This window comes from Schistocerca cancellata, chromosome 4, assembly GCF_023864275.1.
Source record: "Schistocerca cancellata isolate TAMUIC-IGC-003103 chromosome 4, iqSchCanc2.1, whole genome shotgun sequence".
Lineage (NCBI taxonomy): Eukaryota > Metazoa > Arthropoda > Insecta > Orthoptera > Acrididae > Schistocerca > Schistocerca cancellata.
The window spans coordinates 364,732,648-364,749,955 of NC_064629.1; the positions used below are offsets into that span (position 1 = coordinate 364,732,648).

General features: G+C 42.8%; 1 protein-coding gene across 4 annotated transcripts in view; it reads left to right on the forward strand.

Moving 5' to 3' along the window:
* Positions 1-17,308, forward strand: part of LOC126184650 (Bardet-Biedl syndrome 2 protein homolog) — a 183,716-nt gene that overhangs the window by 141,997 nt on the left and 24,411 nt on the right. For all 4 annotated transcript variants that reach the window (XM_049927126.1, XM_049927125.1, XM_049927129.1 and 1 more), the window contains one exon: positions 14,359-14,491. In XM_049927126.1, the coding sequence (XP_049783083.1) occupies positions 14,359-14,459 (101 nt within the window). In that variant the 3' untranslated portion in view covers positions 14,460-14,491. The remainder of the gene's footprint in view (positions 1-14,358; positions 14,492-17,308) is intronic.

Sequence of the window (17,308 nt, forward strand, 5' to 3'; positions counted from 1 at the left end):
AAGGCCCATATTTTAATGACAAGTAATACTTTGTCCTGAATTTGAGGGTGAATTTTACAACAATTTATTCATGAATCTAGGTATTTTGGTGTAAAAAAATGTATTCTTATTGTCCTTATAAATTCATATTTAAAATTTTTTAAATAATAGGTTATATTTTGGCCAACTTTTGCCAAATTGCATATATTTGTTGTATCTGTAAGAACACAAGAATAAAAGCATAAAAATGTTGCTCACATGAAAAAGTTTCAGATGATATTATCACACATTATTTATCAGGACTATAGAGACAAGTAGCGTGACACACCATTTTGTTCGCTGATGTAAAACATTGGAGCACAGGCTTGACAAAATGCTCTGGAAGCCAACAAAGGTGGCTTCAGAACGTAATAAACATCACACATTGTGGTCACATTATACAACCTGAATACAGTTGCAGTCTGGTTCAATATCATGAAGTTGCGAGGTTTTGTATGTGGTTATGGAGAGAAGTTCTTCAGCACTGACGGGGAAATGTTATTTTGCAAACTATATAAAGTTAAAATTAGTGTAAAAAAAGCACTTTAATGTACAACAAAACGGTAATACCTCCAAAGGAACTGTGTAAAGAGAAGTGCTGAAAATGACAGCAGACAAATGCTGTCATTTGAGCAGACAGGTCCATCTTCAACTGTGCAATAATCTTTCGAGGACTTGTGTGGGATGATGGTGTATTGTAGCATCGAATTGGAGAAGATTTCATGCTTCTGAGAGTTCTTGGAGAAGTACACAATACTTACAGTTCCAGAAGAATCTACATTTCGAAAGAACTGTTTATCTGTGTGCTACGAGGAGATGCTCAACAAAATACAAATTAGTGTTGCTGATCAAAAGGTCTGGGTGGATGTAAATGAAACCACCGATGTGGGTGGGTGTTACATTGCAAATGTTAAATGCTCCACTTCACGTGTGAAGTTCTCGAGAGAGTAAACAGCTTGACAATTGCCGTTTTATTTGACAGCCCTATGAAGCGACTGTGGCCAGATAGTGTAAACAGAGACAATGTTCTGCTGCTAATAACAGATGGTGATTCATACATGGCTGAAGCAGCCAAGGGGCTTCAGATTCTCTACCCCAGTACATCACTTGCCTTGCACATACATTACAAGGAGTTGCAGAAGAGGTGTAATCAAATTACCCTAATGTGGACAAAGTGATTTCCTGTAGCAAGAAAACTATGTGAAAGCTCCACTATGGCTGCAAAAATTCAAGGAACACCTTCACTGCCTCTTCTCACATGATGGGGTTCTTGGCTTCATGTTGCTGACTGGTACTGCACCAAAACGACGACAACCTTTGTGACCTTGATAACGATGAATCAAGTGCTATAAAAACTGTGAAAGATGTATTTACAGATACCTTTTCTGGAAACTTGGCATATGCAAATGCCAACTTTTCAGTGATATCAAAAGCATCCACAACTGGTAGCTGCTGGTACTCAACTGTGTGACACTCTGGATAGTATGGAACATGTGCTGTGTGAGTTTGCTCCTGCTTGTGGTCATGTGGCTGACAAAGTGAACAACAAATTGCAAAGTTTTCTCCAGTGGAATCATGGATATTCTAATGTGCAAGATTAGTGACACACTTTCTGCAAATGCCACGACATTTGAAGACAGTGAACCACAGCTGGCCTGTAGTGACCTCACCACATTCAAATATACTCTTGTGGCATTTGTGATGTGAGACAAGAGGTGTGAAGTGCAAAATGATCCCCTGCAGCAGCCATAGATCTTCAAAAATGGAAAATCTGAAAATGCACCTTGGGATCAGAGCAATTCTCCAGAAACAGAAGAGTGACAGGACTTGGTAACTATTTTGAACACTTTAAACAAGTGGTGTGCACTAGTAAAAGCACCATTCTGTTGTTTTGATAGGTTATATAGTTTCCACTTAGCTTTTTTTCGGACATATGCAAGGATTTCAAAAATATGTGCTAGTTAGTTTCAAACACTGTAAAAAGTAAGTACTATAATCACAATTTATTCAGAAGGTAATTTTGTATTACATGGCATATATAAAAAAAATCAACAAGTACGTTTTTGACATGTTGAATAATTGGGTCAACTGCCGAATGTTTGTGTCGCTCTGGCACAATATTTCGGCCACGTAACTCGTTGCCTTCTTCAGGTGCTACCTGAGACTGCCGTATTGGAGGATCTTGTCCAGTATTTGTGCCCAGAGGGTGCTGGGTGCTCTCTCTGCCGTCCTTGCCCACCTGGCGCTGCTTTAATGTGTTGTCTCTTCCCCGGTGCTCCCTCGGACATCTACTCCCGACTTGGTCGCTGTCTGTGGCAGCTGTCTGACGCCTGTCCTGTGTCGGGCGTTCCGTTCGCAGTCCGCGCCTGCCTGGTGCTGCTCCTGAGATTTTGGCCCTTCCCTGGTGCTCCCACGGACATCTGCGCCTGGCTCGTCCACCATCTGTGGTCGTGGCAACTGTCTGGGGATGGACCCGCGTTTGGCATTCCGTTCGTGGTCCGCACCCGGAATGCCAAACCTGGGTCCATCCCGCTTGGCGCTGCTCCTGAGGTGTTGGCACCTCCCTGGTGCTCCCACGGACGTCCGCGCCCGCGTCGTCCACCATCTGCAGTTGTGGCAGCTGTCTGAGGCCCGTCCCGCGTCAGGCGCTCCGTTTGTGGTCCGCGCCCACCTGACGCTGCTTGTAAGGTGTTGTCTCTTCCCTGGTGCTCCCTCGGATGTCCGCACCCGACATGGTCTCCATCTGTGGCAGCTCTCTGAGGCCCGTCCTTTATCGGGCGCTCCGTTTGCGGTCCACGTCCACCTGGCGCTGCTCCTGAGGTGTTGGCACGTCCCTGGTGCTCCGACGGTCTTCCGCACTCGACTTGTCCATCTTCTACGGTCGTGGTGGATGTCAGAGGCCCGTCCTGCATCAGGAGTTGCAGTTACGGTTGCGGTCTGCGCCCGCCTGGCACTGCTCCTGCGGTGTTACTACTTCTTGAGGAGTTTCTTGGTTCATTTTGTTGGGCCCTGATAAGCTCCAGAGCCAGACTCCAGGCCAAGCTGAACTGGTAACCGCCGTCTCGGTTTATTAGGTTGTCTGTGACCTTGATCTCGATGGCCTTCTTTATGACACTGTCCCAAAATCTTGGAGCCTGTGTCACAATTTTGGTGTTGTTGTAGTCCATTGAGTGACCGAGCTCCAGACAGTGCTCCACTATGGCAGATTTGGTTGCCTGTCCGAGTCTGGTGTGCCTCTGGTGTTCTTTGCACCTGATGTCCACCATCCTGGTTGTCTGATTTTCCACACTGGCATGGGATGTTGTAAATGCCTGATTTATGTAGTCCCAGGTCGTCCTTCACACTCCTTAACATTGTCCCAATTTTGGAGGTTGGACAGTCATCTAGTCATCCAAAAAGTCATCTAGCTTCTCCCTGCCATGGGGCCAAATGACAAAAGTGTCATCGACATACCTAAGAAAGCACTTGGGTTGACAAGTGGCTGATGCAAGTGACTCCTCTTCGTACCTTTCCATGAAAAGGTTGGTTACCACTGGTGATAAAGGGCTGTCTATTGCCACTCCTTCTGTTTGCCAATCACCGATTCACTCAATATCATTGGAGAGATTTTCGATGGTGCCCTGCTCGACCTGTTCAAGCATGTACTGAATTCAACATATTTTCTTTACGGGGGTCAATTTTATGAGCTAACGGAAGGAGTGGCAATGGGCAGCCCTTTATCACTGGTGGTAGCCAACCTTTTCATGGAAAGGTACGAAGAGGAGGCACTTGCATCAGCCACTTACCAACCCAAGTGCTTTCTTAGGTATTTCGATGACACTTGTCATTTGGTCCCGTGGCAGGGAGAAGCTAGATGACTTTTTGGAACATCTAAATTCACGCCACCCAAGCATAAAATTTACTATGGAGCTAGAGAAGGATGGACAGCTCCCATTCTTGGATGTCCTGGTCAGGAGGAAGGCAGATGGCACTCAGGGACACAGTGTGTATCGTAAGCCCACCCACACTGAGTTATACCTTCAAGCCAGTAGCTGCCACCACCCGGCACAGAAGAATGGAGTCTTGAAAACATTAGTTCACAGGGCTCGGGCTCTGTCGGATACAGAAAGCCTGACCACAGAGATAAAACGTCTACAACTGGTGTTCAGCCGAAATGGATACTCCTCCACAGACATCCAAAGGGCACTTCGTGCTACCAGCCAACCACAGGGTACAGAAGAGGAGCCAGAGGAGGCAAAGAAGGTGGCATACCTGCCATATGCTGGACCTATTTCTGCAAAGATCAGCAGAATTCTTTCGAAATATGATATAAAGAGTATCTTCTGTCCAACCTCCAAAATTGGGACAATGTTAGGGAGTGTGAAGGACGACCTGGGGCTACATAAACCAGGCATTTACAACATCCCATGCCAGTGTGGAAAATCCTACATTGGCCAGACAACCAGGACGGTGGACATCAGGTGCAAAGAACACCAGAGGCACACCAGACTCTGACAAGCAACTAAATCTGCCATAGTGGAGCACTGTCTGGAGCTTGGTCATTCAATGGACTACAACAACACCATAATTGTGACACAGACTCCAAGATTTTGGGACAGTCTCATAAAGGAGGCCATCGAGATCAAGGTCACAGACAACCTAATAAACCGAGGCAGCGGTTAGCAGCTCAGCTTGGTGTGGAATCTGGCTCTGGAGCTTATCAGGGCCCAACGAAAGGAACCAAGAAACTCTTCAAGAAGTAGTAACACCGCAGGAGCAGCGGCAGGTGGGCGCGGACAGCGGCCGCGACTCCCGAAGCAGGACGGGCCTCTGACAGCCACCACGACCGCAGATGATGGACAAGGCGAGTGCGGAAGACCATCGGAGCACCAGGGAAGTGCCAACACCTCAGGAGCAGTGCCAGGTGGATGCAGACCACATACGGAGTGCCCGACGCGAGACTGGCCTCAGACAGCTGCCACAACTGCAGATGGTGGATGAGGCAGGTGTGGACATCAGTGGAAGCACCAGGGAGGGCCAACAACTCAGGAGCAGCGCCAAGCGGGCATGGACCACAAACAGAACGCCAAACGCGGGTCCGGCCCCAGACAGCTGCCATGACCACAGATGGTGGACGAGCCGGGCGCGGACGTCCAAGGGAGCACCATGGAAGGGCCAAAACCTCGGGAGCAGCACCAGGTGGTTGCGGACCACGAAAGGAACGCCTGACACAGGACGGGCCTCAGACAGCTGCCACAGATGACGACCAAGTCGGGTGCGGACGTCCGAGGGAGCACCGGAGAAGAGAAAACACATTACAATCAGCTGGCACAGACGGCAGGGAGAGCACCCAGCACCCTCTGGGCATAAATACTGGACAAGATCCTCCAATACAGCAGTCTCAGGTAGCACCTGAAGAAGGCAAGGAGTTACGTGGCCGAAATATTGTGCCAGAGCGACACAAACATCCTGCAGTAGACCCGATTATTCCACATGTCAAGATCTCACTGGGAAAGCTTGAAGAGTTACAAGTACATTTTTAAATAAAATTATGTATACGTTTATTTTACTTTTATATATTTTTATAAGTTTTCGATCTAAAATGTTTGCAAAAATAGCCCTGTTTTTTAGATCATTAAAATCTGGACACTACTGATGATACATTTTCTTTTTATGGTACTTTTTAGGAAGTAAACAGTGATGGGTTCGATTGAGAACAGTTTGTGAATTACAGACTATATGGTTTATTACTGGAAGCACTCGTGCCAAGCAACAACCACCCTACCTTGGAATGCGCTGTCAGAGGGCAAATGCTCAAATTGCAGTGGCAGCTGCAGTAACATAATAAATGATGTGTGATGAAGCAAATCAATAAGTTTACAATCAAAGGTCACAAAGAAAAACCAGTATATTGTTATGGTAGGATAAAGGATCCTCGGGCCTAAAAATAGAAAAAGAAAGTAAAATGGAAGGGGGGGGGGTCTGGAAATCCATGGCAGTGTGAAATTAATCAGTAAAGTAAGTCCTTAGTAGATAGGAAAGAAGGAATAATTAAATACTGCATAATGGTTAATTAACAGGCATTTGAGTTATCTACATTTTATGGATGTCATCATATGAAAAACAACTTCAAAGAATAAGTACATATGATATCAAATAAAAATCTCTAATATATGGTATCCAAGGAAATGTTGGCGGAAAAAGATAACAAATACAACTGTTTACAGAATGTGTCTGTTAAATGGAACTGTAACAGCTACTTACAGGAAATATAACTGTTAATTAACAGGCACATTCTTAATGCAAAAATCCATAAATATTCCATCAGACAAAAACAGAGGCACAATTTGTAATCAGAATGATCATGATATACAAATGTCATCTTATTACATAGTCACGTAATGAGTGATCATGTCATTAGTAAAGTTTATACCCAAGACATATAATATTTTCAAATTAAATACAGAAACTGTAGTAGTTGGTAGATTCAGAAATGAAGAAATGGAAGTAGGAGAGTGCGTAGGTAAATTTGTGAGACATACTTTATATACCTAAATACTTAAATATCTCAGTGTGAGATGTCCATATCATACTTTACGTTGCACTATTTTATCTTATCATTGACTGCACTCGCGGGTGCTGTGCTGTGTTGAGAACCTAACCGGCACTGTGAATGCATCATACGTAAGTGAAGACTCATGTTGTCTCCGTGTTCCATGTAGCTTTGTTGACAGACAGCCTACCTCAATGCTGGCAGACAAGTACACTGCCTGGTCCGTATGGCACAGAACAGTGGCATCATGAGTTACTGCACCTGGTCAGTCCAGTAGACTGATGAACTTCTTATTGCTGTAAGATTGAGACTGAACTTCAATCACCTCATCATTTTTCTCTTCACTGTGTTGTTTACTGCCCATTGTATTGTCAGACTGTTCAGTTTTTGCCAGTTCTATAAGCTCATTCTTCAGTTCCTTGGATAACTGTTGCATGTCGTCATGAATGTCTGTTACTTTTTGATCCAACATTTTTTCAAATCAGTTTCCAATTTTTTATCATCATTTGGTTTTTTATCCAAATTTTGCTCATGATCATAAAGTCGTTTATTAGTATTGTCTAGCCTCATGTTCAAATTTTGATTATTATCATAGAGGCTTTTTACCCAGTTATCATAAAAGTTGGATTATTACATCAAACTTGGCAATATTATTGATATGATTGCTGTCTGTGCCTGCCTCTCATGTTTCAAGGTCTGTGTTTGAATTTGAACTTTCATTTTCCGTTGTCTCTACAGTTAAAATTCTGTTAATTAATCCCAATTCATTAATAACATTCATGCTCAAAATATCCCAATCTCTACTGCTCTCCTCATTGATTAGGTTATGATTCTCAGTTTGATTACCCATTGTTATTCAAATATGTATACTGCACACACAATTTATAGCGAACTTATTATTCACTGTCTTTATCTTTTTTCCTGTCCAGAGTGGCTTGAAAAATGGAGACGGCACTGAAAATTACGAATTCACTTGCCATACACTGACGCTGGCAATCAGGCACTGAATCCAAAGACTTTTGCAGGATGTGACATCCTTGTCACCAGTCCCAATTAATAACACAACAGTTTGGTGTTCTATATTAAATGATGATGCTGCCTCTCTCCACTCCAAGAAGCTAATGACATTTTTTTCTTTCGCTAGCACTTTTTAGGAAGTGGACAATGACAGGTTCGAGTGAGAACAGTTGTTAGCAAATGACAGACTTTATTACCAAAATAAATACTCATTTCAAACATTTTTAAGGACACTCAGCTTTATCAGCATTCCACTTGCCATGATACAATGTTAACCATTTTATGCTGAAACTTTTCAACTGTCAGAATGCGATGCAAATGAAAACATACCAGGGAGCACATCCAGCCAATGCCAGCATACACCTCCCTCCCCTCCCCCTGTCACCCTCTGTCACACACACACACACACACACACACACACACACACACACACACACACACAGAGTGAGAGTGAGTCTGAGTCTATTATTGAATTCAACTGCCACCAGGCAACAACAATCACTACATCAGAACGCATTGTCAGTGGGCAAATGCTGGGCTCCACTAGTACCTGCTGTAATGTAATACATGATATGCGATGAAGCAGATCACTAAGTTTATGGCAAAATGCCACAAACAATAACCAGTATATCATTGTGGTAGGATACAGGATCTTCATACCATCAACCAACCCTTTCTGTTAATCAGGTTGTAGCATAATGTATTTCCCAGTTTGATTCAGTACCTTTTCATTAGTTATCCTATCTACCCATCTAACCTTCAGCATTTTCCTGTAGTACCACGTTCCAAAAGCATCTGTTTTCTACATGTCAAAACTGTGGGTCACCCACATTTCACTTCCACACACAAGACTACATTCCAGACAAATACCTTCAGAAAAGACTTACCACCATTTAAGCAGACTTTGTCTCCAAATCCAAAATTGATCCTTTTTTTCCTCAAAATTTCATGCCCAGAAGTAGGGCATTTGTAGGATATGATGCGGAGTTTTTCTTTTCTTTACCAAATAGAACATTGAGCTTCCATTCAGCTGTAACTCTGCTCTCTGCCATGCCTACTGCTTTAACCTTGAACATACGCATTGTGCTTTGAGGGTTATTGTATGACAGCAGGAACTGTTTGTGGTGGCAATCTTTTTCTTTTTTCTTTTTTGTTTTTTTTCTGTTGATGTTTGACTTTGGAGATACCACTTCTTAACTGCATAGTAAAGTGTGTAATGAATCATGATATGGACCAAAGTGGTTCAACATCGAATTTTTAAACAGGATGCAGACAATACTATGGTGTAAATTTTAGAATCACGGTTGTTTGGCATGCAGAAGCAACAAATGATTGTGCAGCATCCAGTAAGTATGGAGCTACAGAAGTCAATGTTTGGAGGTGGCAAAAGGGCAAAGGACGTCTGAACTATTTTCAGAGTTTTCGAATCACTTTGGGAGTGTAATGATTCATCTATATCTTTGGCAAATAATGTGTTTACTTTTTCTTGAACTCAAGAGCTGTTTACGTAGCATTCTTTCGCATACATGGGTAACTGATGACACCGTTGATATAATTGGCTATTAATTCAGCTATGTGATTGATGTGTAATCATAAATCAGCAACTATATTGTCATCATGGAGGGGTTTATACAGCACATATTCTAATATTTTCCCTCACTTTTTAGTCATTGTGCTGTCATTAAACCTCATTGTGGGTGGTGTCAGCAGAATTAAAAATACTCGTATCAGTAGTTTACATGGCACACCAAACATTCTGCTTTCAAATAAGATGTTCCACCACCACCACCACCACCACCACCACCACCACCACCACCACCACCACACCTGTTACGGTGTTTTAGAACAATGTATGGTATTTGGTTTTCATCCACCTCCGAAGCTGAGTGGTCAGCACATCTAATTGCCTATGTTTAATTCCCGGTACTGACAGAGTTTTTTCCTTTGTGGGAGGACTGGAATTGGGTCCAATCGTAATGCCCCTTGAGGAGCTACTTGAGTCAGAAAGAGCAACTTTGAGGTCTGAAAAATCGACAGCAGCCTGGAGGGCTGCATACTGACCTCACGTCTCTCCATACTGCTTCCAAATGATGCCATATGGCAGAGGATGACACAACACCTGGGCTGCATCACACAGTCCTCTGGGCCTGATTGCAGAGTTTAGAGATTATTATAATAATATTGTTATTATTTTAATTATTTACTTTCCATGTATCTATATAATTGGGACCTAATCTCTCACGTCACTGTCTTCAGGCACTTCCACTTTGTGTTCTTAACTGTTAATTCTTGCTTAACTTGGTTAACTACACCCTTTATGGCTTTGTGATAATGTTAAACACTGCATATTCTGTATAAATGAGACTAAAATTTAATCTTTTAGTGTATACAGCAGTGGATTTCATTAATCTGTTGCAGTCTATTTTAATTAAGGCCTGTCATCTTGTTCCAAGTGCAGGATTTGCATTTATTGTGTATCTGCTGTGATATAAATACTGTTATGGTCATTTGCCATTACACCCTCAAGAATTATCCAGTTGTTAATAGTGTTTTGTTTTAATTAGTTAAAAGTTTATATTTTTGTAGGTAATTCTCGTTGAAGACCTCATTGCACATGGTGCTTGCATGTTGTAGAACACTATATAGGTTGCTGTGTTCTCTGATTTCTAAATTGACCTGCTCACTTTATTTGCAGTTGTGGGATAACAGCTGCTATCTCATAACTTGGTCCTATCACTAAACTTTGATGTGATTGGAGAGAGAGAAAAATTCTAACTTATAGAAATGTAAGTTTATTTCTGCATTGCCATAGTTCAAAGTATACACTATTAATAATGTGGTCTTTGTCACCCTCTGGAAGTTCTCTCTCTTGTGCCAGGTTCTATTTTTATTCTGGTTATTCTGATTTGTCCTTGCCTCATTTTGTCTAGAATGTGAAAAGCCTCAAAGACAAACAACACAGCACACTGGTCTACCATATTTTGAATCGGTGTCATACTCAGTTGTTGTTGGGGAGCTATCTAGGGTTTGTGATGTGGTTATATATTCAGTGTTGTGCAATCTTTGTTGTTATGGTAAATCTATATTGTGTGGAGGTGAAGGCCATGTGTTTTCTCTCTATTTATTTTTGTATTTATATTGTAAAATGCTCTCCTCTCATTCCTCATTTTTAGAGAGTGGGTGCATTTGAAAACTTGCCCAACAGAGCATTTGTCATTTCAATTCCCTTCCCACCACATGTTCAGTCAGTTACTGCTGCCACAGTCATTGAGATAATTTGTAACACATGAATATATATTTTACTAACTATACCCAGAGAACTTCGTTCCGCCTCTGAAAATCTTTGTGTGTTATAGCTGAGCCGGCAAACATTGTTTTGCCATATAAATTATCTCTAGTCTATAAGAATAATGTATACGTGTAACACAATATATAAGTGTAACATAATAGCCATTGTCGGCTGGAGCTCATGACACAAACAATAATAATGGGCAAAAACTGTGTAGGGAGTGAGAAGAGGCTTAGGGGGAATTCCGGCAGTATCGGCCACTATTAGTTCTAGCGTTTCTACGGTAGATTGCTCGGATTTAACAATTGCATCCGATACATGGCTCGCCCATGAGCATACAAACATAGTGGCAATTTCATGTTGAAATGTGTTTGCCAGCATTATGAATAAGGCCAAGTGGACATGCATTGATTTTTTCGTATGTAAAAATATTGTACAATTAAATTCTTGTAGAGGAACAAAGGAGAGCATAGGAACTTCTTTGTTCCACTAAAAGAATTTGATCGTATGATGTATTTAAATCGATGCTTGTGCGCTAGGCCCAAATGTCGGCTTGGCGAATGATGCGTGCTAACTAGTTAAACTTCTCGGTCTAGTTACGTCGATTCAAAGAGAGATATTCGAGTCATTGCTTTTGGTACGTTTTCTTCAATTACCTATCTATCGAATAGTGAAAGACTATCACCGGTAGACACCTGGTGGGGATAATTGATGAAGTGATAATTGATCAATTATCGACCTGGGTTGAAAATTGTTAAATTACTAAAATTGCTATTAAAAAATAGGGGTTGGTGGGAGAAGGGTGAAAATTTAGGGTTGTGTGTGTTTTTTAATGCCACATCATAAAAAAATAAAAATAGAAAGTTCTGTCCAAAAAATACGAAAAAAATTTTTGGGGTGGACCACCCTTATCACTTACGGGTATGAAAAATAGATTACGGCTGATTCTCAGACCTACAGAATATACATGTAAAATTCCATCAGAATCGATTGAGCCGTTTCAGAGGAGTATGTCAACTAACACTGTGACACAAGAATTTTATATATAAGGATGAGGATTTAGCTCCTACCGGTATTGCAGTTATGGGGAAAGGTGGTGTACTGGTGAAGCCACCAGATTATTTTAGTCCATCTGTAAAACCTCTTTTGTCTATAATAATTTATGTACCTATTAGCCTCTTTTCTGGTATTTATAATCTTTTGAGAAGTTGATTCCAAATATCTTTTTGAAAAAGGTTCTGGAATGAGTGGTTATGAGTTCTTCACAGCATGGAATAACATATTAGTGTTTTCTTTCTTCTTGTGGTCAGGTATTCATACAGTGCATATTTTGCCTATTAGCCTAGAGAGATATAATAAATACACTCCTGGAAATGGAAAAAAGAACACATTGACACCGGTGTGTCAGACCCACCATACTTGCTCCGAGCACTGCGAGAGGGCTGTACAAGCAATGATCACACGCACGGCACAGCGGACACACCAGGAACCGCGGTGTTGGCCGTCGAATGGCGCTAGCTGCGCAGCATTTGTGCACCGCCGCCGTCAATGTCAGCCAGTTTGCCGTGGCATACGGAGCTCCACCGCAGTCTTTAACACTGGTAGCATGCCGCGACAGCGTGGACGTGAACCGTATGTGCAGTTGACGGACTTTGAGCGAGGGCGTATAGTGGGCATGCGGGAGGCAGGGTGGACGTACCGCCGAATTGCTCAACACGTAGGGCGTGAGGTCTCCAGAGTACATCGATGTTGTCGCCAGTGGTCGGCGGAAGGTGCACGTGCCCGTCGACCTGGGACCGGACCGCAGCGACGCACGGATGCACGCCAAGACCGTAGGATCCTACGCAGTGCCGTAGGGGACCGCACCGCCACCTCCCAGCAAATTAGGGACACTGTTGCTCCTGGGGTATCGGCAAGGACCATTCGCAACCGTCTCCATGAAGCTGGGCTACGGTCCCGCACACCGTTAGGCCGTCTTCCGCTCACGCCCCAACATCGTGCAGCCCGCCTCCAGTGGTGTCGCGACAGGCGTGAATGGAGGGACAAATGGAGACGTGTCGTCTTCAGCGATGAGAGTCGCTTCTGCCTTGGTGCCAATGATGGTCGTATGCGTGTTTGGCGCCGTGCAGGTGAGCGCCACAATCAGGACTGCATACGACCGAGGCACACAGGGCCAACACCCGGCATCATGGTGTGGGGAGCGATCTCTTACACTGGCCGTACACCACTGGTGATCGTCGAGGGGACACTGAATAGTGCACGGTACATCCAAACCGTCATCGAACCCATCGTTCTACCATTCCTAGACCGGCAAGGGAACTTGCTGTTCCAACAGGACAATGCACGTCCGCATGTATCCCGTGCCACCCAACGTGCTCTAGAAGGTGTAAGTCAACTACCCTGGCCAGCAAGATCTCCGGATCTGTCCCCCATTGAGCATGTTTGGGACTGGATGAAGCGTCGTCTCACGCGGTCTGCACGTCCAGCACGAACGCTGGTCCAACTGAGGCGCCAGGTGGAAATGGCATGGCAAGCCGTTCCACAGGACTACATCCAGCATCTCTACGATCGTCTCCATGGGAGAATAGCAGCCTGCATTGCTGCGAAAGGTGGATATACACTGTACTAGTGCCGACATTGTGCATGCTCTGTTGCCTGTGTCTATGTGCCTATGGTTCTGTCAGTGTGATCATGTGATGTATCTGACCCCAGGAATGTGTCAATAAAGTTTCCCCTTCCTGGGACAATGAATTCACGGTGTTCTTATTTCAATTTCCAGGAGTGTAGTTATTTTTCAGTACTAAATCTACTGAGACATTTAGCATTCAGAGCAGGATTTACAGCAATGCCCTGCATCATGTACAATAATCATTGGCAATACCTGTCTGATAGAGAGGATAAATACATAACACTTTAGAAGCAAAAGATTCAGAGTGCACAGATATTGAGTTCTTGCGTGAATTTCTGCTGCTGACTCTTACTTCTAAAGCACATAATTTCTTTACCTATGTGATGCTAAGTTTGCTTAATTTTGTATCGAGATCATTGTGTAACAGATATAGTACTGGCTTTGAGGGATTGTCATAACCACTATTAATTCATCAGATGCACAACTGTATTTTTGCGTATTATTGTTTTTCATAGCAGTGTTTTTAAAAAGTGAATTTTGACCCTTTTGCAGTGTAACAGAATTATAAGGTTACAGATGCATTGGGGGAGACATGATTACTTTATACATAAACCACTTTCAGAGGCTGTGTTCCATATTTGATGTAGTATCTAATTGCGTATATAACTGCATATGGTGTTTGGGTAAATGCTATGTTTTTCTCCTTCTCCTGTGTGTGAAATATTAATTCATTGCAGTATCCGTGATTATATTTATTTCATCCTTATTCTGTAGAAATATTGCATATTATGGTCTGCTGTTCTGGATTTTAATTTTCTGAACTTGTAGAAAGGGAACTAATGCTTCCTTATTTTTAATACTGTTCCCTTTCAGTTGGCAGGTTTAAAGTCTCAGTCATCAATGCTTGTCGTATGGCACTGAAAAATAACAATGTCAGTCTGCTTGTAAAAGCGATAAGAATAGGAGAAGTATAATTACAATATACCTTGAATCAGACACATATAAGGTAAAGATTTCATTTTATTATTTGTTAATTTTTGTGTGTGTTATCTGTCCAACTTTAGGTGCTTTGCTCAGTTTCATTTCCTAGACTAATGCATGTGTCGGCATTTTAAATTTAATATATTGATTTATTGTACCTGGTATCCTGTATCTAAACAGAGATCTTTCTTGAAGTATTCTTTAACAGTATCATTACAGGACATGATAATACTTTCTTATTTAATTGACGTGATACATCACATAGAATAATTCTACATATGTAATTATCACCTTTGTTGTAACTACAGTACATGTACAGGGTGGCCAGAAACAGTCTGAAAAGTTGTAAGAGTGTTGCAGGAGAGGCTGTACTGAGAAATCATTGTTAAGGAAAAAATTTGATATGTTGCACCATTTCAGAGTTATTTAGCATTGAAGTTTGCCAAACACATTGTTGCATGCACAAATTCAAGCAAGCTGCCAGAGACAGAGACAGTGTCGGCAAACTTGTTTTTTGTTCAGTTTCCTCAGACTGAACGAACATAGCTTTTGCTCATTAAACTTAAATTTATCACTTCTGAAAAAGGTACATTTTAACTTTTATAGAGCATTTGAACAAGTGGGAACTCACAGACCTACATTTGTCCGTATGTTACTGCATTTTAGCATGTGCAAGTGCTTGAATTTGTCTGTGTAACAACCTGATGGGCTAACTTTAATTATAAATAACGTGGAAACTGCACAATGTATCAGTTTTTCTTCTTACCAATTATTTCTTCGCATAACCTTTCTTGCAATGTTGTACACATTTTTCAGACTGTTTCTGTCCACCCTGTATTTTAAATAGTACATTATATCTGTTACAGATGTTAACTGGCTAAAAATTAATTTTGAGGTTGTCTTAAAACTAGGGAATGAGGGGCACTCATTTAGATATTTTATTGATATAGAGAAATGATAGAGAAGCCATACCATATCACATCACTGTTACCAGCCAGCCATTATTATATTTTTTGTAGTTTATGTCTCACTCTATGCAGTTTAACTAAATCCCAGTAATAGATATAGGAGGGAAAGTTCTGGCAGAAAATAAATAACTTAGGAGCAGATGTAACAACTTGCTGGGTAGTAGAGACATTGAGTCATCAATAGGTATACAACCAAATTGAAAACCATGCTAGCTTTTGGACAAAACATTTTTTGTGCTAGAGTTCATACACACACGTCCGCACCCCCTCCCCCCTCCAGCCCCCCTCCTCCCCCTCCATGTCCCCCCCCCTCCCTGCACACACACACACCCCTATCTTTAGCTAGTGAAGTGGGTGAGAGGAGAAAAGATACAGGGAGCCATGGGGTGGGAGTGAGGATTGGGAAAGAGAGGCTGGCAGCAGGTGTACGAGATAGGAATGCAGGAGGAAGAGTTAGCAGGTGCAAGGGATAGGAATGCACCAAACAGGAACTGGAATCAGCAAGTTTGTGCAGTGCTCCATGATGATAATGGTGAAGGTGGTGATGATGTGAGGGAAGGGATTGGAAGTCGGTGACAGAGCAGAGGAAAGGGAGATTAGGTGAGGGGATATGGATGCAGTGGGTTATCAAAAACTGAGACCAGGAGGTTTATGAGAACTAACAATATTTTGCAAGGACAACTCCCATCTGTGTGACTAGTGCTGAGGGGAATGATCCAGATGGCACAGGTTGTGCAGTACAGGTTGAAATTGAGAGTGTTGTGCTCAGCACAGGGTTCCACCAGTTGGTGGTAAAATATGCCACACTTTGGCAGAGACCATTAGCATGGGTGGATAGATGTTTGGTGGTCATGTCCACATAAAATGCTGAGCACAAATTCCAGCAGAGGTGGTGTATGATGCTATATGACATGGCTGCTTTAGCTAGTGGCCCTACCTCTGATGGGATAATATAAGCCCATGATAGGACTGGAGTAGGATGTGCTGGGTAGGTGAATTGGACAGGTCTTGCACCTGTGTCTACCACAGGGATATGAACCATGCAACAAGTGATTCTGTAACAGCATGGTCCACAGCCAAGTATCATGTTTAGGGCATTAGCAGCCATCTTCGTCAGCTGCAGATGCAGCACCCAGTTGCAGCACCAAGAAGGAGCCATGTGCTTTCGCAGTTCCACTCACCGCTATGTAGTGACAGCCAGGCCTAGGTCACTGGCCGCTTTCTGAGATGCTTCCTTGTGATGTATAAATGTGGCTTCTCTGTAATGCTCAGCCCCGGACAGCAATATTTAAACCCACCGTGGTCAGCCCGTCATCATTAAACAGTTGGACTGTGCCGGGACGTCCACCAAATGGTGACAGTCAACACCACCATTGGTGCCAGACCTTGAATTTTCGACCTTCACGTGACTGCTCAGGAACTAGGCAGGTCTGCTGCTGTCATGGATCTATGAAACTGGGATCCAGCTATTGCTGCATTTTCTAAGGTTCAATCTGAGGCTTCCTTCACCCTGTGCCACTGGGGCAAGATGCAGCCTGCCATATATTCTGTGATGACAGCCAATGCCCCAGCCAGCCTGCTACAACTGGGAAACACATCTCTGAAGCAGCAGCAGTGTTGGCACATGGTCTGTACTACCACTGACCAGGCTGAAGCTGGGAAGCCAACACACTGGGAGACACCATATCTTTGTATTAACCACACTCGCCACAGATCAATACTAGCAGCATCGAAAAGTAAATGAGTGTAAATAAACAACAGTAAAGAGTTTCTTGTAGCAACAGACCCTTTCTCTGCTGCATCATTATACATGGTCCATCATGGGAATCATGTGGTTTTCAAATAAGATTTGCTTAGTTTTGCTAAAAAATATT